This window comes from Ailuropoda melanoleuca, chromosome 5 (assembly GCF_002007445.2).
Source record: "Ailuropoda melanoleuca isolate Jingjing chromosome 5, ASM200744v2, whole genome shotgun sequence".
Lineage (NCBI taxonomy): Eukaryota > Metazoa > Chordata > Mammalia > Carnivora > Ursidae > Ailuropoda > Ailuropoda melanoleuca.
Window position 1 is genome coordinate 82,170,228 of NC_048222.1, and position 25,699 is coordinate 82,195,926.

At 47.5% G+C, this 25,699-nt stretch overlaps 1 protein-coding gene and 1 long non-coding RNA gene across 4 annotated transcripts in view; both read right to left on the reverse strand.

The window, feature by feature from the left end:
• Positions 1–7,446: 7,446 nt before the first annotated feature.
• Positions 7,447–10,068, reverse strand: LOC117802399. Its single transcript, XR_004625774.1, has 3 exons — positions 9,913–10,068; positions 9,373–9,500; positions 7,447–9,026 (listed from the first exon to the last, which is right to left on the reverse strand). It is a non-coding gene; the product is annotated as an uncharacterized LOC117802399 (long non-coding RNA).
• Positions 10,069–12,398: 2,330 nt separating this feature from the next.
• Positions 12,399–25,699, reverse strand: part of FAM167A (family with sequence similarity 167 member A) — a 40,697-nt gene continuing 27,396 nt past the window's right edge. For 2 of the 3 annotated variants that reach the window (XM_011230366.3, XM_019804233.2), the window contains one exon: positions 12,399–15,641. In XM_011230366.3, the coding sequence (XP_011228668.2) occupies positions 15,378–15,641 (264 nt within the window). In that variant the 3' untranslated portion in view covers positions 12,399–15,377. The remainder of the gene's footprint in view (positions 15,642–25,699) is intronic. The other variant, XR_858348.3, reaches the window with a different exon arrangement.

Consider the following 25,699-nt stretch of genomic DNA (forward strand, 5'->3'; position numbering starts at 1 on the left):
CAAATAGAATAGTGTATTCACTGATTTGATTTGCATATGATTTACATGATTATTCTTGCTGTTAAATATTTTCAGACTGCAGCTGCACGGGAAGCTCATTTCATTGAGGAGAGGCTGGGGCTAAGTTTCAATGGATAAGTTGGGAGAGGGGCTTCAGCTACACGTTGCACATGAATACCAGCAAAAACACTCAAAAGAGCCTGATACAGCAGGCTCACTGGACAGCCAAATGTGGGCAGGAGCGCTTACTAATTGTTTCAGTCATTAAACAAATACTTACAGGACACCTGCTGTGTGCCAGATGCTGTTTTAACTGTGAGAGATACTTCAGGGAGCTGAAAAGATAAAGAATCTGTCCTCACGGACCTTACATCAAGGCAGAAGAACATAATCAAATATGGAGTGACTTTTTAAAAATTGAAGTTTTGGTGTTTAAAAGTTATAAAAGCCTCTGCCACCAGGGGGCACCCCAGCGTTGACTGGGCAAACGCAACTGGAGAAAGGATTTAATTGGGCTGGCGCCTGCTGAGCTTGGTTGTGAGAAGACAGGCAAAGGTTATTTTGTGTATCATGAGCAAGGGGCCGCTTGTGTAGGAACCATGTGTGTCTGAGGAAGCCAGAAATCAGGTTTGTGTCATGCTTTCTGCTCCATATGTGTTTCACATAAAGAAAACGCACCTAAAGTTACTAATTTTACATGTTATTATGATTTTTAAAAGATTTTACTTATTTGTCAGAGAGAGAGAGAGCACAAGCAGGGGGAGCAGCAGGCAGAGGGAGATGCAGGCTCCCCACTGAACAAGGAGCCCGATGTGGGACTCCATCCCAGGACCCCGGAATCACGACCTGAGCTGAAGGCAGACACTTAACTGACTGAGCCCCCCAGAAGTCCCTGTTTTACATGTTGTGAGGTAATAAAAGCTAGGCATAATTCACTTTAATTTTTCAAATAAATGTGTGTGACATAGCATGAGAGAAAGAAAGACGAATATGTCAAAACTTTAAAAAAGATTGAGACCCATGAAACCAAGGGCTGTCCATTCTGTCCTCATGTTACTACCCTCTTGGTGTCTGAGCTTCTCATCCTGAAAACAGAGTAACAACCTCTGCTTTCCTTCCCCTGCCTTTAAAAGCCTGGGCAGAAATAAAAGAAATGGTGCTTATCACAAAAGTGTCTCTCTCTATACCACCTCCTTTCCTAGAGAAGTATTTATGATTCGAGGTATATGTGATCATATGTAAAAGAGGCGTTTTAAAATTTATAGGGGGAGACATAAGGAGACCCGTGGACTGTTTCCTTGACTTATCGGATTTGGCAGTTATGTTGACAGACAATCCCAAACGTAACAAGATTAGCAATACTCAAGTAGCTTGAGGATGTCGGGCTCGAGGCTTACAGCCCCGTACAGAACAGCACTCTGTTCTGGATTCTGCACACTCTGTCTGATTTAAATCACTCTTTCCCTTTGTGGCCACCAGTACTCTTGTACTTGTCAGACCTGCCTCCTTTTGGATTTGGAAAACACCATGCTACTTCCTGGAAAACAGAAAATTTGGACACGGACGCTTATCGCCCCCATTCTGTGAGTTGCTGGGAGTGAGCTCATGGGGTTTCAGTAGGAAGTAATAGTTGGGGTTAGGCCCACGCACAGGAGAAGACAGGCCTAAGCAGGTCAGAAGTGTCTAGTACCGACTGTTGAGTTCCTGGAAGACAAACACTGTATCTTGTTCCCTGCCAAAAGCCTGGCTTCTAACGATGCCTCACCCGCAGACTATTAGTTGAATTGAACTACTAAGTAAAGCCTAGTTAAACACAGCAAGCAGAGTGATAGGCACTCCCTTCTTTGACAAATACATGTGGGATGGCGTGAGCAAGAAATCGAATGCTCTATCACCGCTGTACATTTTAGATCTGTTATCAGTCTGTGATTGCGATGTTATTGCCGCTGCTGAGTCTAATTACGTGACAACCGAGTTGCTTTTCCCAGGGACGCAGGATAGGGGGCGTGAGAAAATACGAAAAGCAAAGTTCCTTGGCCCTTGGACTTAAATCCGGGGTCTGTTGTTTTTTGTGTGATCTTGGGAAAGTCGCTCAGTTCTCTGAGCCTCCGTCTCCTTCCCTGTAGTAACGGAGATGACACTGTGGTAGCTGAGTCAAGAGTGGATGTGAGGGTCGAGTAAGAAGTGGATGGGGAGACGTCTGGCCACAGACCAGCAGAGCCAACATGGCTGGGGGAGGTTCCCCGTGATGGTGATTGTAACTGTGTGTCGGCTTTGCTGGCAGAGAAAAAGTCGGAAGAACCTACAGGTGACCGGGATAGGATCCTGTCTCTTGTGCCCTCAGTGACACCTGAAGCCAAAGGAGGGGAAAGGCATTTCGCAGGCATTTCCACCTATTTACATCTCCTTTCTTCTGGCCTCTGCCTCTAGGACTCCATAAAGTTGTGGTTTTCCTTTTCATATGTTATTTATTTGTGTTTTTTAAACCTCCTTTTCTCCCCGATTACTTAGGGTTTTTTTTTTTAATTAACTTTATTGAGCTATAATTTACCGAGGTATAACTTACTGTGTGTCCACACGCCATTTCGATGAGGTTGAACACATTTATACCTTCATACAAACACNAATTAACTTTATTGAGCTATAATTTACAGAGGTATAACTTACTGTGTGTCCACACGCCATTTCGATGAGGTTGAACACATTTATACCTTCATACAAACACTTCCAAGATCAGGTTATTCCTATTACCGCCCCCCCCCAATACCGTGTGTCCCTGCCTCTGCCCCGGGTAACCACTGATTTGCTTTCTGTCACCGTAAATGGAATTTGTCTTTTGTAAATGGAATTATACACCATGTACTCTTTTGCATTTCACTTCTCTTGCTCAGCATAATGTTTTTGAGATTCATCTGTGTTACCCTATCAGTAGTTTATTCCTTTGATTGCTAAGTAGTATTCTATTGTATACCACTTTTTTTTTTTTTGAGAGACAGTGCAAGCTGGAGCGGAGGGTGGAGGGGCAGAGGTAGAGGGGGAGAGAATCCCACGCCGGCTCCATGCCCAGCTCCACACAGGACTTAATCTCACGACCCTGAGATCATGAGCTGAGCTGCAAGAGCTGGATGTTTAACTGACTGAGCCATCCAGGTGCCCACCACAATTTTTTATCCATTCATTTACTAAAGGACATTTTTGTTTGTTTCTGCTTTTTTTTTTTTACTATTATGAATAAAGAGGCTATCTTTTATCTCATTTTTATGTATGTTGTGAAGGTTAGCGTTCACTGTTTTTTCTGTATGAATAATGTGAGTGTCCAGTTCAGTTGTTCCAGTACAATTTATTGAAAAGGTTATATTTCCCCCCACTGAATTGCCTTGGTAAGTTGTTGAGAATCAATTAATCATATATGTGGGGGTCTATTTCTATACTCTGTCTCCCATCCATTGATCTATGTGTCTATCCTCACACCGATCCACACAGTCTTAATTAGTGTCACTGCACAGTGTCTTGAAATCAGACAGCGAGGGCCTCTAACTTTGTACTTCTTTCCAAGTTTATGTTGGTGCTTGTAGGTCCTTTGCATTTCCACGTAAATTTTAGAATCAACTTGTCGATTTCCACTAGAAAGCCTTGCTGGAATTTTGTTTGGAGTTGTATCACATCTACAGATTAGTTAGGGAGGTCGAGTTTTCTAATCCATTGAAATGGTATATATCTCCATTTATTTTGGGCCTCTTTGGTTTCTCTCAACAATGTTTTATATGTCTCAGTTATAAGTCTTAGCCATATTTTGTTAAATTTATCCCTAATTATTCATGTTTTGGGATGCTAATTTAAAAAGGTGCAAGTTCTAGTTGCTAATGTATAGAAATACAATTGATTTTTGTATATTGACTTTGTAACTTGAGACATTATTAATCTCATTTACTAGTTCTAGTAGTTTTTTTTGTAGGTTTGTTAGGGTTCTCTGTATACATGACTGTGGAGTGTACGCAAAAGACAATTTTACTTTCTGCTTTCCACTCTTTCTGCTTTTTATTAATTTTTCTTGCCTGATTACATAGGCTAGAATTCCCAGTTTGATGAAGAGAAGCCATGAGAGCAAGAATTTTTTGCCTGTTCCCAAATCGAGGATGAAAACCACTTCAGTCTTTTGCTATTAAGTATAATGTTAGCTCTAGGTTTTTCATATTTCTTTATCCATTTGAAGTCTTCTATTCTTAATTTGCTAAGAGTTTCTAAGATCAATGAAAATAGAATCTTTTCAATTTTTCCCCCTACAACTATGAAGATAATCTTTAAAGCAAAATTTATACTGTTATGGTGAAATGTGATTTTTGAATCTTAACCAACTTTAAATAGCTGGGATAAATCTCATTTTCTGTGTATGGCTACATTGAATTTGCTAGTATTTTTTTTTTTCATGAGAGATATTAACCTGTGCTTTTCTTTCTTTCTTTGTAATGTCTTTGTCCGGTTTTGATATCAGAATAATGAAGATCTCATAAAATGAGATGGAAAGTGTGCTCTCCTTTATTTTCTGAAAGAGTTTCCAAGGGATGGTCTTCTTTTTCTTTCTAAACATTTGACAGCTTTCACTGATGAGACCAGTTAGGCCTAGAGTTTTCTCTGTGGGATGGCTTTTTTTTTTTTTTAAAGATTTTATTTACTTATTTGACAGAGATAGAGACAGCCAGCGAGAGAGGGAACACAAGCAGGGGGAGTGGGAGAGGAAGAAGCAGGCTCATAGTGGAGGAGCCTGATGTGGGGCTCGATCCCATAACACCGGGATCACGCCCTGAGCTGAAGGCAGACGCTTAACCGCTGTGCCACCCAGGTACCCCTGTGGGATAGATTTTAATTAAGAAGTCAATTTCTGTAGTGACTATGGAGTTACTTAGATTTTCTGTTTTTTCTTTAGTTAGTTTCAATAATCTGTGTGTTTCAAGGTGTTTTTCCATTCATATAAGTTGTCAAATTTAGGTAGAAGGTTTTACATGATGTCTCCTTATTATCATGTCCATAAGAATCTATGGTACTGTTTCTGTTCACTTCTGCTATTGGTAATTTGTGTGTATTCTCCCTTTCTTTTTTAGTTGATCAGTTTAGCTAGAAGTTTATCAATTTTATTGATCTTTTCAATTATCTTACTTTCAACATCTTTGATTTTCTCTATTGTTTTTCTGTTTCTATTTAATCTATTTTTGTGTTAATATTTATTGTTTTCTTCCTGCTTATAGCAGTTTTAATTTGCTCTTTTTTCTAAGTTCTCAATGCAGACAATTAGAAAATTTATTTAGGAATTTTATTTCTTTCCAATAAAAATGGTTAAAGCAAATTTCCCTCTAATGATTGTACTAACTGGAGTATCATGAATTTTGATATCATGTATCCATTTCACTTGGCTTAAAATATTTTCTTTCTCTTTTTTGGCTTAAAATATTTTCTAATTTCGTCTTTGCTCTCTTCTTTGACTCATGGGCTATTCAGTAGTATGTTGCTTCATTTTACAATTATTTGGGGATTTTTCAAGTGGACAGGTCTATGGAAGGACAAATTTGCACAGGTTCTTTTGGTTTACCTCCCATGCCTTCTGGCTTCTCTAGGACATGGCATGCTTAAGATTTTTCTTTTTATCAGTTCTCTCTAATGTGTTCTAAAATAATATTTTCTGTTTAATGTTTTCTAAGCCTGATTTTTCCTGAGAACCAGGTGTGATGAGTTCATACCAAGGATGCTTTGAGGTTGGCCATGCCTGGAAGGCGGTCTTGATTTGCCTTATTCGTGGACAGTTGGAAGGAGTACCAGTAGAGGGGGCCCAAGACTCAGGCCAGGGGAGGTGACTGCACCCCTGCTTCTGGCTTATATCAGTCATAACCATTGGACAATGCTGTCTGTTCTCAGGATCCAGATAGCCACGTTCTGCAAACACTTGAGGTAGATGAGACTCATAAAATAATTCTGAGCCTATTCATTTTCCTCACATTTATTCAGGGCCCTGATGGTTCTGGGTACTGAGTTAGGCACTAGGCATTTAAAGAGGAAACTTCAGTCTTATTCTGGAGTCAGGATAACACAGGAAAAGGGCTCAAATGTGCAAAGGGGCAGACGTAATATCACACACGCACATATTAATATACATTCATCACCGATCTAGAGAGTAGGTCAGAGATAGTCTGATGTTAAGAGTTACTGTATGGTTTTGTTGCTTAAAGTGAAGGTGTTCACACTTAACAATTTAACATTTGGTGACAAATGTCAATTTGGAATTTGGGCTGGTCTAGAAAGAGACAATCACAGGTCCAGTGCCTGACATTATAAAGGTTGTTTGGATGGTCTGGGTTGTTTGAACCTTCCCTTCAATCATTTTTGCACTCAGGTTTTGAGAAAAAAATGATAGGTATAAATTGCATTATCTCTTGAACTCGGCTTAAGAGTAAGTTCCAGAAAGCCCCTCCCCCACACTTTTTTTGTTTGTTTTCACGAACTCTGTAAGTAATGTATCATGTGGACTTTGCTGTGGTGCTAATTTAGATTTTGGTCGGTTGCCAGGGCCAATTAAGGTGAAAATATGCTGTTTGTTGGAAAGGCAGGTGGCCATCTGGAGCGAGGAGTACAAATCTGAGAGGCATCTTCTCCTAAAGGTTAAAAAAACAGAAGAAAGCAAGCAAGACCATAAAATCAAAATGAATCAAGACACATCCAATTAGTCACGAGGAAACACACAATAAGAAAGGGAAAAGGCTTGTGAATGTGATCATTTAATTTCTAACTCATGGGAAGAAAGACGGGGACAAGGGTAGATGCGGCGGAGGACGACTGCTAGAGCTTTGAAACTGAATGAAGGCAGTGAGGGGAAAAACCCGGAGTAGCTCATGCGTTTTGAGAGAACAAGTCACAGAAAGATGGAAAGCTTTCTTCCTTCTCACCTGTAATCGGGAAAATGGCCCCGATATTTAGGAACTGTAGCTTGGAAAGGTGAGAAGGAAAGCACTAAACGAAACAATAGATTTAAAAACTTCACATACAGTTTTCAGGTTAGTGGCTAGCTGATTTTCTTTATGAAGGATTGCATTCTAGAACAGAGATAAAACATGAGTTTCACTTTATTTATTTTTAAAGATTTTATGTATTTATTTGTCAGAGAGAGAGAGAGAGAACTCACAAGCAGGTGGAGCAACAGGCAGAGGGAGAAGGAGACTCCCTGATGAGCAAGGAGCCCAATATGGGACTCGATCCCAGGACCCTGGGATCATGACTGAGCCAGAGGCAGACCCTTAACCGGCTGAGCCACCCAGGCATCCCTAGTTTCACTTTAGATAGTGTGAAAGAAACCACAGTGTTTGTGTCCTGGAATTGGCGCAGCGCTTGGCACAAACTAGATATTAAAAAATAGTAGCAGATTGATTGCATGGTGACAGAGTGCTCCANGTAGCAGATTGATTGCATGGTGACAGAGTGCTCCAACTAGAGATTTGGGGTTTTGAGTGGCGGAAATACTGTCTGAACTTTGAATTATTTTAGCAAACATGTAAAGTGATGACAGTCGCACACGCCAAGAAAATCAGCAAATATCAAGGTGTAAGTGACTGGTGTTGCTGAAACTCTGGGGAAGAAGAATCCACACGTGACAAGATTCCTCGGTGTCTCCAGCAGAGGGCACTTTAGGGTTTCTGTAACACAATGGGTCTCTGTGACAAAAACACGAAAAAAATCGTTTGTTTACAGAAGAAAGAACTTCATGGATTTGTTTTCTCAGACTTCTGCGAGGTTCTGGCAAGGCAATGGAGGTGGAAAGGCTGCAGGGAAGAGAGGGTGTTGGGAAGAGCCAGGCTCAGGATGCATTTCCAGCTCTGTACCAGCTGGGCAGTGACCTTGGCCAGCCACTTCAGCTCCTGGACCTGCTTCTTTGTACTAGGAAAAGATCATGCTCTGATCGCTAAGGCCCTCTGACCTGACCCATGTGATGTATCCCACCTCAGCAGCCTGGGGTCCGTATAAGGCCACTGCACCTTTTATATTTTGTAAGATGTCATCCTGAGCCCCATTTCATCATGGCAAGTCCATGTCTCTCGTCTCCATTCTTTCGTAGGACTCATCCCTCCCCGAGGCTGCTCCTGGCTCTCTGCTTGGCCTTGAAGTGGAGACTGTCATCTCCTCTAGGGTCTGGGCTCCCAGCGTTCCAGCCCCCGTGTTGAGGCTCACAGATGTCTTGCCGTTCTGCATGGCTGTGATTGATGACATCCAGCCTTCCCCCCCCGGAGGAGTCAGACATTCGGCATTAGAGGCGCTTTAGAGATGCTTCAATATTTTAGAATCTGTAAAGGCATCGAGAGCCCTTTCTTTGGAAGGCTTCTAGACCCTGACACAGTTTGTCCACTCCTTCCCAGTCCCTCTGGGAAGGATGGTCAGAGTCCTGGCTCACCATCCAGAGGGGAGTGCTTGCTGACTTGCCTTTCATCTACTTCCTGGAAGGGACCGCTCAGGAGCTTTTTCTCAGGGAGACTCACTGTCTCCTCTGCTAGAAATAGAAGTGGCTCTTAGAAACTTGCTCTTAGAAAATCTAGTCCCACCTCCTGGGGTGCCCTGCGGCATCTTTATGATGGTTCATTCAGTCTTGTCTGTCCTTCCAGTGAGCAGAGCTCACCGCAACTTCAGGCTGGGGGGGGGGTTTCAGCAGATGACATTTTGTGGTCCTCTGTCTCCTGCCTGAAGCAGCCGTGGGGACCTCCTCCCTTCCTGTGGCCAGCCCCCAGTCTCCCCGGAGTTTCCAGGTGCCCCTCCCTCTGTGGGCTGAGCTCTGGTCATTTGAGCAGGGCCCTGGGGGAGCTGTGCAGGAGGCGGCCCTGTCACAGGCCTGGCAGACAAGAAGAGCAGGCACTGAGATCAGTCACTTTGCTCCATCTGGGGTGTGGGCTCCAACAGGCTGTGGGGTGCCTGGCAATTCCTCTGGCTGCTGGGTCTTGGATCCACGCCTGCCCCCCGGGACTCAATCTCGGAAACTGTGATTTCTGGGCCTTGTTCTAAAAATCGACCAGGACCTTATTATTAGAAAGGTGGGGGATTCAGCACAGGAATGGGAGGTTATTTCATGTTGTCTGACTTGGTGCCAACTCTATGCTTTAGAAAATTCTACACTCTTTTGCTTTTTGTGTGTGTGTGTGTGTGTACCTTCTTTCTTGGCCTTCTCCTCCTTTCCTCTCTCCCTTCCTCCCTCTCCTTCCTCTCCCACCCTCTGTTTTCTGCTCTGTGGCCAAGGGGCGCAGAGCCCAGAGCTAACTGGAAGGAATGCTGTACCCTTTACCACAGGACTCCAGTGCAGGGACCAGCTGCTGGTGTCCACAGAAGCACATATGTAACAGGACATACCTGTGTGACGTCTCAGGAGAAGAGCGTTGATCCCTGAGTCCCGTGTGGCCCAGCCTAGTGTCAGTCAGCAGGGTGAAATCCAGGACCAGTCTCTGCAGGCTAAGGCCCACGTGCTCGATGCTGTGCCCCTTTGGTAAAAAGTTTTGTGAGTGTCCCCCTGGCAGAGTCACGCTTCACAAAATGTATTACTGTGCCAATGAATTATGAACATTTAAAACATACTGAAGATAGAAAGAGATTAAAAATGTTTATACAGGGGCGCCTGGGTGCCTCAGTCGTTAAGCATCTGCCTTCGGCTCAGGGCGTGATCCCGGCATTATGGGATCGAGCCCCACATCAGGCTCCTCCACTGGGAGCCTGCTTCTTCCTCTCCCACGACCCCTGCTTGTGTTCCCTCTCTCACTGGCTGTCTCTCTCTCAAATAAACAAATAAAATCTTTTTAAAAAAATAAAAAATAAATAAAAATGTTCCTACAAGGTCTCATTTTTTCTTCTCGCCCCCACTGCACCGTCTTGCACAGTCCCAGGGGGCTGTCTCACCTCTTTGAGTCTGCTGGCCAAGGTGTCCTTAGGGCTACAGGCTGATGGGGTTTTGCAGGTGGCTCAGGGTGAGATGGGGAAGAACTGGGGGCGTGGTCATTCATGTCCTGGTCTCGAACATACCAGTGCTCCTGTAAGCTTGTGCTTCCTCCTCCACGCGAGGATTGGTAGGGCCATGTGACTTGTTCTGGCCAAAGACATATGAGCAGAAGTGGTCTGAATCACTTCCGGTGCAAGCTGTAAGAGCCAGGGCTAGAGGAAGAGGGAGATAAAGAGGAACAGTGAGTGTCTCAGTCTGCTCGAGCCATACCGAGTCCCCCCAGACTTGTGGCCTCAGTAAGAGCCATGTGCTGTCTCACGGGGCTGGAGGGGGCAAGTCTGGGACCAAGGTGACCACAGGAGCATGTTCTGCTGAGGTCTCATCTCCTCGGTTTGCAGACGGCTGCCTTCTCCCTGTGTCTTCACATGGTCTTCCCTCTGTGTGTGTCTGTGTCCCGAAGTCCTCTTCCTGCAAGGACACCAGTCCTTTTGGATTCAGTCCGGCTCGTGACCTCACTTTACCTAAATAACCTCTTTCAAGGCCCTATCTCTAAATACAGTCATATTCTGAGTGATGGGGCACTGGGACTTCAACATTTGAATTTTGAGGGGACAGAGCCCAGCCCATGACCGCGAGTGAGGCCATTATTTCCCAGCGGAGGGTGCCTGAGGAGCCTGCTGAAACCCAGCGCACTTTCAGGACGACCTCTCCTAGCTGCCACTTCCCAGACCCTTCCGATGATTCTGTAACCCCCTAGTCACCGTGTCAGGTCCTTCTCCTCTTGGAATGCTGGGGGCCACTTTCACTTTCCGCCCCAACCGTGACTGGTACAGGTGGAACAGGGTGGACAGTGTTTGTTCAGTCCCGGCCCGTGCCCCCCAACCATGGCACCCCTTCCCCGTGCCTGGGCCAGCAGCCTGGGGAAGCGAGTCCGGGCTGGCGGCGGGGGGCGCGTTGTGGAGGTGAGGAGGCTGGCTTGTCATTCACTCACGCAGGTACGCAGGTTTGGGACCCTGGATGCTCTCAGGCAGGTCATCCTTTCTTAGCGCTTCAGCCATTGCTGCGTGGAGAAGCAGGGAGGCAGGGGAGCAGTGGGGGCGCCACCCATCTGTGTGGTGAAATGGTCTAGAGAACACGCTAGGGGCCGTGAACCTGGCCTGGGGAGTTTGTCCATGCTGCGGGTGCCCATCCCTGCTGGTCGGGGAAATGTTCACAGTGAACTTGGCACCTCGCAGTGTGGGGGGGGGAACCCCTGTTTGTCAGAGCCGTCAAACGTTTGCAGTTTCCTTTCCTGAAGCAAATTCCTTCACCTCCTTGCCGTCTCTGTCACTGTTGGCTTTGAGCCTGTGAACAGGGTATTTAAAAAAAGCCCGGTCTGAAACCTTGCATTGTGCCTGAGAGGTTCCCCACAGAGAGGGCCTGCGGTTGTGACAGGCCTGTCTGTGCTGGTGGCAGGGCCCCCATCAGCCACACCGCCCTCCTCCCCCTGAGTGCCCGCCCAGGCCTTCCTCCCCCAGCCACCCTGGTCAAGGACTCCCGCCTTTGCCATGGAGAGTCAGCAAGGGGAGGCAGGCTTCTGCTCCTGCTGAGAAGCCAAAAGGAATGTTGTCAACAGAGTTCAAAACTCGCTTTCTAAATAAGTTAGATAAGATCTGCAGGAGGCTCTGGAAGCCACTGAGGTGACTGGTGACCGATGTCGCCAGTCCCGGAGGATACCCTTAGTTGGGGCCAGTGGGCAGCTAGGGTAGCATCAGGCTGTGTCCCTGAATGCAGGAGCTGCACCAGCCCTGAAAGGTCACTTCTGCTCCCCCACCTTCCATTTGGTCTCCAGACCTCTAATGTCAGAGTCTCAGGGTGCAGTATTTAGTGCCTTTCTCTTATGTCCTCTCTCTCTTCCTTGAGGAATTTATACAGGCATGGTGTTTTTAATATTGTCCAAATACCCAAATCCAGAATCCCAAATTTATCTCTCCAACACTGGCCTGTTCCTGAAGTCCAGGTTCCTATATCCAGCCACTTACTCACTCCCCACTAGGATGCCTGATACACATTTAAGTGTGCTACGCTCGAAACCCAACTACTGGTGTTGTCCCTCTGCCCCAATCGTGCTCCCCTCAGAGCATCTTCAGCTCGGTAAATGGCACCCCTCCATCCAGCTGCCGGCCACAGGGTGGTTCTTCATTCCTCCGTTTCCTTCACACTCCACAGCCAAGCTGTCAGTGTGTCTTGTTGGCTTTACCTCCAAAGTATGTCCCAAAGCATGTCCCAAAGTAAATCCCAAACCCATCCTCCCTCCCTCTTTCCTTCCTTCCTTCCTTCCTTCCTTCCTTCCTTCCTTTCCTCCCTCTTCCTCCTTCCCTCCCTCCCTTCTCCTTCTCTCTTTCTCTTTTCTTCTCTGCATGCTATAGTAGGAACAAGGCAAAAGAAAACAAATGTCTCCCCCTATACAGTATCTTCTTTTGAAATATTTTTATTTCACTTCTTCTAACAGCAATATAGAAACAAAGAATCATAAAAAATAAGATCATAAATTGTCCATCGATTATGTAATAGCACTTGGTATTGCTACAAAAAGGAGGCCCGGGGCTGGACCAGGCCCTCTCAAGCCTCCCCAGGCTCTCCGGGCCTCTGTGATCTCTGCTGAGTCCGTGAAGGCATCACACACTGCCGTGCGTGGCGATGTCAGTGGAGACCTCGTGGCTTACACCCAGGGTCCTTGGGGATGACACAGAGATGGGTAGATGATGAGTTAAGCTGCAAACAGTATTGTGTACATGTGGTAGGCCAGAAGGTGGCCCCAGGATGCTGGCAACACAGGTCAGGTCACAGGTGACCCGCAACCATTGCTTGGCCCCCACAAGGTAGGGACTTTACAACACTGAACTAATTTGGTGAGTTATTTGAGTTCCCTGTGGGAATAAGGGAACTAACAGAAGCTGGATACTGAGTAAGGAGACGCACTCCGTCTATCCCCTCCACTCTCATCTCTGGTCCCCTTCCCTTTCTCCTCCGTCCTCATTCCCAAATTAAATTCTCTTAGGGTTAACTAAGCAAAAGAGCTGAGACGTTGAACCTGTTCCAAGAAGTGTGCCTTGATCTCAGTTTCCTCTCAGGTAAAAAGAAAGGAAGGGGATGTTAGGTGAGCTGAACAACTAAATTGCCCAGTTGACTCCAATTCAACTGGATCAACAAAATCAACTAAATCGGCTTCAGTTGAATCCAGTTTTTCAATTCTTGTAAATGACTGATTTCTAGAAAGAAAAAAAAAAACAACCCAGTTTGGCATTACTTTCAGCATATGGAATGGGCTTTCCTGTGTGGGTGTGTGTACCTGTGTGCCCCTCCAGAGCAAGGGGCGTGTGTAGGCCAGCCTGCTGCCCTGCCATCTCAAGGACGCATCTCAGAGCAGCCTGGCAGGAAGGCCTCCGGGGGACTTGGCAGTGCTTGTACATAATCTCTGAGGAGAGACAGGGTGGGGTCCAGAAAATCCCCCTCCTTTCCTGCCTGAGGGGGAACAGCTCTAAAGGGTCTGGCATTCCACCCAGGTGGACCAGTCCTCTGGGCCTCAGACTTCAATCACTGCTCAGAGTCAGGCAGAAAACACAGCTATGTTGCTATACCTTTTTCGAAGGAAGCTTAAAGCCTCTGGCTCTTCGAAATCACAAGAAAGAGACCAGGTTCTTTTATAACTAGGGACCATTATTCATTCACCTCCTCCCCCTGCCAGGCCACAAAAGAAAAACAACCTTCCCAATGTGGGTCAAGGTGTGTGTGTGTGTGTGTGTGTGTGTGTGTGTGTGTGTGTGTGAAGTGTGCATGGACCCCAGTGAGACTACATAGGAAGATGAAACATGAAAAAACATCAGGACACCTTACTTTGACGATGGAAATGTGATCAGTGATACATGTTCTGTGGGTCCACTTTCCAGGCATTGCTCTGAATTGGACCCAAATATTCTGAATTGCAAAGTGAGAGGTGCACGCGGGGGCTGCGTGAGGTGGAGAGTAGAGGGCTTGGCAGTTTGTGGGCTTGGCAAAGCATTAGGACCATCTTTGGGGTTCAAGTTCATTGATATATGATCTATCTAGGCATTCTTAATAATGATTTAAACTGTTGATAGTCTACAGCCACTAAGGAGCCATGGAATCTGAGGGAAGTCATCCTCTTTCCCGGGCTTCATTGTACTCCTTTATGAACAAGAAGGCTTGAAGAAGATGATGTCAAAAGCCACCCCTCTCCCCCAGCTGGTGGGAGACCCTGCGCCATGTGGCAATCTATGAGGCTAACTTTCCTCCCTGTTGACGTCTCAGTCCTCACCTTGCTGATCCTCATGCTTTTTATTAGGGAGAACATTTTCAAATCGAACTACTGCACTTGACCGACCCAACTGGCATCACCATTTGGACAAAAATCGAACAGTTGTGAACAAGTTAGCAACAGATTAGTAACAGTCTGATTCAATTAAAATTAGTGGTTTAAATCAGGCACAGAATGCCAGAGGATGCTCAGGGTGAGCTCGTGAGCTCCCTTGAGGCTTTCTGGGGAGGGCAAGAAGGGGACAAAGGTGACGCCACCAGGAGAAGTCGGTGATGGGAAATCCACAGACAGACTTGCCTAGTTCACTCAGGCACTCCCCTGGAGGTGCAGGGTGGAGGCAAAGGGATTGGGATTGGTGTGTGCGGCCAGGGGAGGCAACAGAGAGGACATCTGTGTTTGCTCCACTCACGTTGTTCTGGTGTGTCCTGGCACGTGCTGGAAATGATCGACCGACCCAGCACTGGTAGCGCCAAGGTCTAAGACTGACGGCAGCCTCGACCAGCCGCTCAGCAGAGGTGCTGGTGGCAGGTGTGGGGCCCATGTTCCCGAGCTCCACTTTGTCATTCCTTCTGGTTTTCCTCTCCTGGTGGATCCCTGTCAGGGCTGCTGAGTCACCCGTCTAGGATGAATTTGAGCCTGTACTTAGAGGACAGCAACAGGAGACAGGCTCATCTGGCACACCTGATCACCTCCTCCCTGGATGCTCAGTGCCCTTGGGGAAGCTTTCTGCAAGAATCACAGCATTTGGGGGCCCCCCTTTGGGCTCCCAGATCATAGCACCAGTGATTCCGGGAAACAGGAATGGGGGTCAGCAAGGGGAGGATGGAGACGTGTCATGCTGGAAGCCATGTCTCCTTGAACATCTGTATGGGGCAGCCCTTCTGCAGAACACTTTGGGTCATGGATAGTCAAGGGGTTGCGGGGCTCCACAGCCGGGGCCCCTGAGAAAGCACCTGCCGTGGGTCTGAGGGCCCACGGTTCACCAGCAGCAGGAAAGCCCCTGGGAGACCCACTCAGGGTAACTCAGCCTCAACGCCCTTCCCACGATCCCCCCCCTCTGCCTCCCGAACACTCAGCTCTGGCTCCTCCACACCCTTCCAGGGCTTCTCAGCACAGAGAGAACCTCCGGGAGTTGATGTTCATCTTGGTGACGCCAATGAGCTTGAGTGGGGTGGAGAGACTGAAGGAGGAGGCAAGCGGGGAGTCACAGAAGAGATCAGACAGCTCGTCCCGTTCCTCTAGCTCGTAGGTGGCATCGTTGAGCATCCTCCGGTGCAGGTCACAGGTCTGCTCGATCTTCAGCTTGTTGATGTCACTGCGCAGGCGCATAAGCTGTCTGGCCAGCTGCTGGTCCTGCAGCCGCATCTCCATCTGGAAGGGAGGAGGGGAGGCATCAGCAAAGAGCTAGGCTGGGGCTTGCCTCTCCAGAGTCTCTGACAAACAAAGACCTGCTGATAGGAGACCTAATTAATGGCTTGCATCATCAGTGGGTCCACCTGGAGATATTGGCACATTCCCTGCTCAGGAAGGTGAAAAGACACACAAAGCAAGATGACGAATGGGGACAGATGGGTTTTCCAAACAATACTTTGTGCTACGCTAGATACTATGTCTAAATCCTTCTGGAAGAGGCACATCTCAGTTCTGGCTTAAAGGTCCAGTCTCACTGTTAATAGATACGTACAGACAGAGAAAGAGTATACAGGAGTGATAAGTACCAAATTCAGGAGCATGATTACCTCTGGGTGGGAAGGAAAGAAGGTGGTTGGGGAAAGTATATGGGGGCTTCAGTTGTATTGGTAATGTTTTATACCTTATGTTGAGTGGTGGGTATACCGTTAGATTATTCTTTAAAACTTCAAACATTTTAGAATACCTGCAATATTTTTTTAAAAGATTTTGTTTATTTGAGAGAGGGAGTGCAAGCAGGGGGAGGGGCAAAGGGAGAGAGAGAGAGAGAGAATCCTCAATCAGACTCCCCACTAAGCCCACCTCGGAGCTCATGAGCATGAGATCATGATTTGAGCCTAAGCCAAGAGTTGGATGCTCAACCCATTGAGCCACCCAGGCACCACTGCCTGTAATATTTCTTAATAAAGGTTCAAAAAAGCCAAACAAATATGTAAATATATGCTAATATTTACTGAATGTTTTACTGTGAACCAGGCACTGTTCTAAGCTTTTCAGGTATGTATTAGTCTGCTCAGGCTGCCATATAAAACATCACAGACTGGGAAGCTTAACCAATAGACATTTATTTTTCATAGTTCTCATGGTCAAGAAGTCCAAGATCAAGGGGTGGGCTGATTCTCTTCTTACTAAGGACTTTTCCTGGCTTGCAAATGGCCACCTTCTTGCTGTATATCCACATGTTGGAAAGAGAAAGCTCAGCTTTCTTTCTTTTCATAAGGACATTAATTTCATGATGGGGGGCCCACTCTAATGACCTCAAAATCTAATTACCTCCTAAAGACCCACCTCCAAATACCATCACACTGGGGGTAAGGGCTTCAACATATGAATTTGGAGGGGGGGCACAAAAATTCAGTCTATAATGGGTATATCGACATGCTACAGTTACTCTTCACTACAACTCTGTTAAGTAATATCACCATCATCATCCACAAGTTAGAGATGAAGAGGCAGAAACTAATGAAATCAGTCACTGTGTCAAGTCACAAAGGGCATAAATGGCAAGTTGAGATGAGAAACCCAGACAATCAGACTCCAGAGCCCAAGCCACTGACAAGGAAGCCCCGCCTCTTCAGGTACTGTTGAGTAGGGCGGGTATGGAGCTAGTCCTGGGCTCAGTGAACTAACAAAAGGCTTATGATCTTTTTGGGGACTCAGTGTTTTTTTCTATTGAAGAAGGGAAGTGATAATAACCCCACACCTGTTTTAACATCTTGACAGTTTCCAAAATTCATCTGTGTGCCAACTTTGTTAGTACTGTACAGCCAGCCCTGAAGGATTAGCGGGACAGCTTGGCTGAGTAGTTTACAAGTCTGGAAGAGTGTCAGTGAGTTCTCCATTTCACAGTTGTGCCATGACAGTGATAGGGTTTGGAGGTCACAGGATCTCCTCAGGCTCCCAGCACAGAGCACTTTCCATTAACAACACTTCATCCCTAAGACAGGTCCTCAGCTGCTCCTACTTGACATGATGTTTGATTCCTTCTCACTGTTCACTCTGTCATTGCAAGGGGTTATTGTTTTCGCAGTTTTGTGTCTTCAAGCTCAGCCATGTCCTTCACCTGGTGCTTGGAACCAAACTGATGTGGAGAAACCAACCATGAGATCCCAGAGGGACCCTCCCCTTCGTTATGCAAGTGAACACAAACGGTCTCACTTTAACCTGTTAAGGTTTGGAATCCAGTGCATTGCCTGGTAGAAAACAACTTTATCAGTAAGCATTTCATTGTTCTTTTTTTTTCTCTTTTATTTTTAAATGTATTTCTACAGGTCCCTTTTCTTTCCATTTTGTAGATGAGAATGATCATGATAAAAAGTCTTGCATGTGGATCAGCAAAGTATTTAATGGCAAAATTGGAATTAACATTCATAGCCCCCAGTTTATTAGTTTATTCTCAATCCTTGGGCATAGAAACCCAAATTATTGCCAATCAGAAATTCTATTGGGGAGCCTGGGTGGCTCAGTGAGTTAAGCATCTGATCTTGATTTCAGCTCAGGTCATGGTCTTGGGGTCCTGGGATCCACTCAGTGGGGAGTCTGCTTGAGATTCTCTCCCTCTCCTTTTGCTCCCACCCCTGCTCTCTTTCTCTCTAAAATAAATAAATCTTTTAAAATATTCTATTGATTTAGAATAGCACCAAATTAATGATGGCGTGCTCATCACAAGGCAGTTGGTCATTCATTCATTACAGAGCCCTTAGTCATGCCCAGAAGTGGGCTAACTGTTGTCTAAAACCCTTCTGAAGGAGATGCTGGTCAAATTTGTCTGAAAGACAGTGCCAGCTCACACCCATTGCTTCATCTAATATGCTCTTTGAGGAGTCTTGATTGAACCATTTATCTGGGAGTATTTTATAATTTGAAGGTAGAGCTCTTTGAAAAGATAGGAACTTCATGGTTTAGGTTTGAATTTTGGCCCTAAGAATTGGATCTTAGGTCTGAAAAAATCCTTGAAAGTTGGAGAATTTTGGATTTGAGCAGGTATCTGGGAGAATCTGTGAGATGTGGCCCGCAGGGGTGCCTGGTGGAGGAAAAGGTCTCTTTTTCTGTGGCTCTTAGATCCAGTCAGAGGTCAGAGAACAATTAAGGGTTGAAATCCCATCAGAGTTAGCTGGAAAGAAGGGTGATAGTAAGGCAGGTGACCAGTTCTTTTTGGACAAAGCCCACCTTGGTAGAGCCATTTCACACACTCATTCAGCCTGGATTCATTCAACTCTGCATAAGGGAAAGAAGAGGAATTAGACCACACTTTGAACAGGGCTGAAGATTCTGGCCATTGTACTTGTTGGTGCCCCAAAGGACCACGAGGGACTGGGAAGCTGCTGTTTTCCCAGAGGCCCTTGTTCTGCGGGCACCTCAGTGTGAGCACCTGTCCTAGAAGTCACTGAGATTATATATTTTGTTGTGATCCCTGAATGTAAATCAGCTGCTGCATCTGATGCTCAGAGAAACAGTGTTTGTTCCAATATCACAGGGTGACTCTGTGCCTTGAACATTAATTTGAGCCCTCCCCCAAGAGTAACTCTGCTGTGATCAGAGCAGATCCATACAGAAATGAGCTCCCACAGCTAAAAAACACCCAAAAACTAAAACTAAAAAACCAAAAAACCAAAACCAAAAAAACCTAAGCAAAATATGCAGATGCCCCCCAGCATCCCCCTCCCAGAATTTTTTTTTCATTTTTTCATTGTGGTAAAACACACAGAACGTAATATTTTTACCATCTTCATCACGTTTAGATGACAGTTCAGTGGCATTAAACACGTTCTCAGTGATATGCAACGATTTCCACCGTCCAGCTCCAGGCCTCCCATCTTGTCAAACTGAAACTCCGTCGCCATTAAACAGCTCCCCCCACCCCCGCAACCACCACCATTTCACTCTCTGTCTCTCTGAACGTGACTGCTCCATGTTCCTTCTGTAAGTGGACTCATATAAAATTTGTCCTTTTGTGACTGCTTATTGCCCTCAGCCTCACGTCCACAAGGTTCATACAGCTAAGAAGCTTTTCAGATTTTAACCTTTTCAGAAATGTTCAGTGAACATATGTCTTCACTGCTCCTGTTTGCAGTGAGTTGGAAGAATGGCAGCTCCGGAGGAAGGTGGGAGAGCTGTGACGGGGTCTGCACTGGGGATCGAGGCCGTCCTGCCTTCTCCTTTCTTCTCTGCCAAGGAAGTGCTCCGGCAGCAGTGACCTCACACGCCATCTTCTGCCACACTCCGTTAGGTGCAGTTGACACGCATTACTTCACTGCATCTGCTCACAGCTCTAGATGAGAGCTATTTCGATCTGTGTTCCAGATGAGGAAACCAACTCAGAGAAGTTTAAGGGACTGTCCAGGATCGGCCAACAGGGGCATGGGACACTTGGATCACCGCGGGGCCCATCAGAACCCAGAGCTGGGGGCCTGTCCATGGCTTCTGCTTACCTGGAGGTGGGCTGGGTCCCAGAGGCAGTAGACGTGGGAAATCCATTGCTCTGGGGTTAGACTCTGGGTTCCAGTGGACCCCCTGTCATCACTAGCTGTGTGGCTTTGGGTGAGTCACTAACGCTGTCTGAACGTCTGTCTTCATCTAGAGAGAAGGGATACTGTCTATTCCAAAGGGCTACGAGAGAAGCATAGTAGATAATAAGTGGTATCCAAGTGAGCTGAACGCTGCCAGTCAAACAAAGGTAAGAGGTTCACCGTTCAAGCTCTTTCTCTCCGGGCCAAGGTGCAGAACGTGGGAACCAGTCAGATCCTCCCACTTTCAAGACTTTATTAAAGCAACTGAGACGCTGGCCCTAAAACCCAGTCTTGGTGACTCAACGATCAGTGTGGGTTAATGTTCTCCCTGGCAAAGACTCCACTGTAGGACGTGCTGATTTCTAATCCCCCTGCCCAGGGTAGACTGTCGTTTCTGCAGAATAAAGACGCTTGCTGCAGTCTCGAAGGAGCGCCTGCAATCACAGTAATCCTGTAATTAGGGCACAGTGCTCCGTGAAAGGGGGAGAAATGTCAGTGTGTGGCGGCTGTCAGCACATTGCATGAGAGGCATGTTCCTACTGGGCGAGGACGCCCATGAAGGAGAAGGCGGCTGATCGGTGGCCTCGCGGCAATAGCGGTACTTGGCTGTAGCCAACGAGGGTAGGATGGCCAGACGAGGAAATTCACGGAAGAACCTCATGGGACAGCGCACTGCTGGGAGGTCTCTGCAGCCAAGTCTCAGGAGGAGTTAGAAGACAGGCTGATTCCTGCCTCTGGGAGGGGTGGAATCGAAACCAACATTGCAATAAACTGATGTGGAGAACCATGCGGCAGTTCCTCAAAAAATGAAACATAGGATTGCCACATGATCCAGCAATGCCTCTCGTGGGTATAGCCCTGCAAGAATTAAAAGCAGGGGCTTGAACATTAACTTGCATAGTCGTGTCTGAGCAGCATTATTTACAAGAGGCAAAAGGTCGGAGCTGCCCATGTGTCCATCGATGGAGGTACAGATAAACTATGGTCTGTCTGTACAATGGCATATCATTCCGCCATCCCGACCTATGCCACGGCATGGGGGACCTCGAGGACGATATATAAGAGACAAGCCAGCCACAAAAGGCCCAAGTACTTTACAATTGCACTTACATGACATAACTTAGTAGTCAAACTCATAGAGACAGAAAATAGAGTGGGGGTTGCCAGGGGCTGGGGAGATAGGAGAATGGGGAGTGAGTGTTTACCGGGGACAAAGTTTCAGCTGGGGACGAAGAAAGCACGCCTGGAGATAGAAGGTGGTGATGATTACAACACAACACTGTGAATGTACCTAACGAATTGTACACTTAGAAATGGTTAAAATGGTAATTTTATGTAATAGTCATATTTTACCCCCATTAAAGAAACAACAAAAGCTATACATTTGGGGTGATCACTCCGACCTGGTTTGCCCAGAACCTTCCTGTTTTTAGCTCCCACCCCCAAGTCCCGTGTCCTAAAAGCCTTCCCCAGTCCCGAGCAAACACCCTCCCTGAGGCACATGTGGACGTTGCGGGAGTTGGCAAGGAGGACCCGTCTTGGCCGGCCAGTCCAGTTTGTGGGACACAGTCTTTAACGTGGGTGGCACTGGGAACCCACCAGACCCTGAAGGAGGTGGAGTGGTCTGGGAGGTTGAAGGCTTCTCTCAGTAGGTCGGAGGAGCAGTGACCACAGAAGGAGGGGCTCATACCAACGGGCAAGGGGAAGAGAGAGTTTCGTTCTTTGGCAACGGCCCCTGCAGCATTTGGGAGAGGCGGGAATTTGTGGCAATCTGGATGGTTTGCTTCCCTCCTCAGCATTCCTTGCCCACGTCCCCTGTGTTCACCTGCTCAGTCTCAAACCCTGAATGATGTCTTGGTGTTCCAGGGAAGCCAGCATGTCTGTTTCTTGATGAATAAAGTCTTAAAAGAGCAAGGTTCTGGCTAACACCTTTATTCCTGGTCAGTGGGATACGCTAGACACTTTGTTGTGTCTGCTCTCTGCAGGTAAATGCCCTGAGGATTTAAGGAGTTTGAAAAAATACAAAAGACATGTAACTGAGCGCAAGAAGCAATTCTTCTGAACATGCCGCCTTTGCCCCCCCGCAGCTCCTGCTTCCCGCAGCGAGTGCTAGTGCGTGGCCTGTGGGACACACCCTCCTCTCTCCAGCACTGGGCCTCCCTGCAGCCCTGTGTCTGATCTGCTTCATTGCCAGTCTCCAGTCCTTCGCTTTCTGGACGATCCTGCGCCTTTGCCCCAGAAAGCTTCTGTTCTCTTAATTTGGAGAACAACAGGACGGGAACCATGGCTTGAGACTCGGCCCTGTGTACCCCAGCCAGCACATTTGGGCCAGAGGTTTGCAAGTCTATCTCTAAAGCTCACCCCAGAAAAGGCCCTAGGCCCAGGGCAAACATGAATGAGCTGGATTGAGGTGCACTGGGATTAGCACAGATCCAGAAAGACAGAAAAATCTCGAGGTGATCAAGGCATTTCGTTTAATCCCGGTTTCTGAGGCTTGGATCTAAGCTACCCCAGCCCCGCAGTCACCATTAGGCTCTGACTGATGTTGAAGAGAGACTGAGTATGAAAATCCAGGCCATTTTCTCAGCAATGCATGAAAGGACAGAATACACTGTATTCTCCACGAGACTTCATTCTTGAACCTTAGAAATAGTTTTTGTAAGCTGTCTGGTGATTTATAGAACTTAACTGAAAGGTCCAGCTTATTGTTTTCATCAGTGCTGTGTAGGAACACACTTAGAAACCTGGAGAAAATATTCATTATTTGATCTTGGGTTTGGCCTCTGAGAAAAAGCCAAAATAATGCTGTTAGGAAAGAAAGCAAGTGGGGTCATTGAAATGTGCTGCTAGAGGCCACTTTAGGGTCTGGGAAAAATTTAAAAAAAATTTTTTTTCAAACACCCCTAGAAACCAAACTGTTGGTGGACTGGTTTTCCAGCAAAGCTGTTGACTTGAGTGAAGGCTGGAACACGCTTTCCAAAGGCGTCCAGTCTGGTGGCAGCAGACCATGCTTGCTGGCAAAGTAGAGGTTGCGCTCACGGCTGCCACTCTGCAGCCCCTGGCCTCGGGCAGGCACCAGGCTGTCCCTGGCCCGGGGTGTGGGTGGACAGAAGGGCACCACGGCTCCCATCCCCTGGGCAGAAGATGACTCATCTGTCTCAGCTCCCCCTAGGGGCTCTCGTGCTCCCCCTAGAGCCATTGTCTGCTGGGAGGGAAAGTCTGATCAGAGCCCAGAGCCAGGGAAGAGAGCAGGACACCCTTCAGACCCTGCCAGGGACTGTCTGTCCCCTGTGGCAAGAGTCAAGCTCTACGTATATGATCAGGTCTCAGACGTGAAAGGTCCCAGGCCACACTGCCTTTTCACCTGCCAGGCTGGCCTCAAGGACAAACTGCAACCCAAATAGCCCCCAGATCCGTCCCAAGAGACTCTGGGTTCCAGTTTGCTTTGGTCTGAATGTTTGTGTGACCCCAAAATTCACATGTTGAAACCCTAATGCCCAATGTGATGGTATTTGGAGGTGGGGCTTTTGGGATGCGCTTAAGTCATGAATGGGAATTAACACTCTTATAAGAAACTCCAGAGAGATCCCTCACCTCTTCTTCCCCCATGTGAGGACTCAGCGAGAAGTCTGTGACCCAGAAGAGGGCCCTCTCCTGACCGTGCTGGTCCCCTGATCCTGGCCTTGCAGACTCCTGCTGTGAGAATTAGGTGTCTGTGGTTGAGAAGCTACCCAGGCTGGGGTATTCTGTTGCAGTAGCACCTAGAGACCCAATCCTAGATCAGCCCCTAGTGAGATGAGTGGCTCTGGGAAGTGATGGGACCCCTTTATGGAAAGGGCATGTGACCACCTTCCCCTCCCTGATAAGACTGCATCCTGGGCATGAGGTGGGCCTGGAAGCTGAACACCCAAGAAAGAAATCCTGTATGCTTTGATTGAGTAGGAGCAGACGAGACGGGCGCTATGGCCGGGGTGGGAAGGACAAGCCCAGATCAGCATGCCTACAGCCACCCCGCACCCCACACTCCACACTGTGGGTTCCTTCCTGCCTCCCCTCCCACTGTCTGCACTGGGCCCTACACTCAAAAGGCTGATGGGTAGGTCTCCCCCTTCTTCAAATCTTTCAAAGGTACCACCAGCCCTCCTGGCTCCCTTGTTCTCTCCAGCCTCAGCTCTCCCATTCCGAACCTCTTACCCTCTATGGCAGTCTCACTGGGTCCTTATTCCCTCCCCTAGAACCACTCTTTCCCATTCCATCATCCTTCAGGCCCAGCCCTTGTCTCCAAACCCTGCAGGTTGGGTGACAATCCCCACCATGGGTACCTCCTACCATAGCACTTACACAAGGCCTTCATTGACTCATCTGTCCCCTGACCAGGTGGCAAAACTCCAAGGAGAAATGACTACCATGTATTCACCAGGCCCATCCCAGTGCCTGGTGCATAGCTCTGGTGCTCAAAAGCCATTTGTTGAATGAATGAATGAATGAATGAATGAATGAATGAATGAATGAAGTCAATCAATGGACGATACCTCCCCAGAGCCAGGTTTTGATTTTCCCCAGTTGGGACAATCCTAGGGGACCTTTCCTGACTTTCTCACCCAGGCTGCCCTCCAGGCCTGTGGATAGGCAGTGAGTAGAATGAACAGAGCACTGGCTTATGGGTTCAAAACCTTCATTTACCACTCACTGGCAACTCTGGGCAAGTTGCTCAAGCCGTCTGAGCCTCAATTTCCTTATCTGTGAAATGGGCATAATCATAATATCTGCTCTCGAGAATGATATGAATAACACATATATAAGACACTCTGTATAGGACACGAGGTTCCATAAGTATTAGTTCCACTTTATCCCCCAGAACCGCAGAGCTAAGCATTTAGTATTTCCCGTATGACACTCTTATATCTCCTACTAAGTTAACAGGAGCCCTTGAGTGCTGAGGCCCCGTAGGATTTTTCTTTGGTCACCAACAGGGCGGGGAGCAGAGCTAGTTGCCAAATCACGCTTCCCACACACTTCGCAGATGATTACTCACACCTGACACCTGTGTTGCTCCTCATACTTTGGCACAGCCCCGTGGACTTGGCAGGGTGGTGTTAGAATCCCCTTTATCACGTGGCCTAGCTGGGTTCTCGGAGCTGGTAGTGCAAAGCCCTTCAGGATTTGAAATGGAGGCAGGGGACCCTGCCGGGCAGGGTGTCCTCAGTTTGGCCAATGTGGGGCCTTCCCCAACCTCCCGGCCACTGCCCTGGACAGCCAGTGGGGGCCTCGTGGGGCCGACAGCCAGGCCTAGAGCTGTGCCTCTCAAAGCAGGCTGCTGGAGCAAGGCCTCGAGCCAGGCTGCAGGGAGGGCTGGCTTCCTGGCCTCTCTGAACAAGAGGCCCTGCTGGGGTGTCTCTGGGCGAGAGAGCTGCCAGAGGGGAGACCCTCCCGCGGGGACCGTGTTCCTGCTCCCCCACGAGCTCCTCCAACTGCCCTCACATTGTACCTACAGGGAACACTCACGGTCCTGGGTGGGGGCTGTGCTTCCTTGAGACATTTTCTGGAGATCAATCAGCTGTGGCCAGGGCAGCTGTCAATGGAAGGAAGGATGCTGAGGCACCCTGACTTCTGTGGAGAGTCCGAGAAGACCCCTAGAGAACCTGTGCTGGCGCTTCTAGACTTCTGGGTTCTGGGCTCCCCAGCTTGGAAATGGACAGAGTGGGAGTTTCACACGGGACACTGAACAAG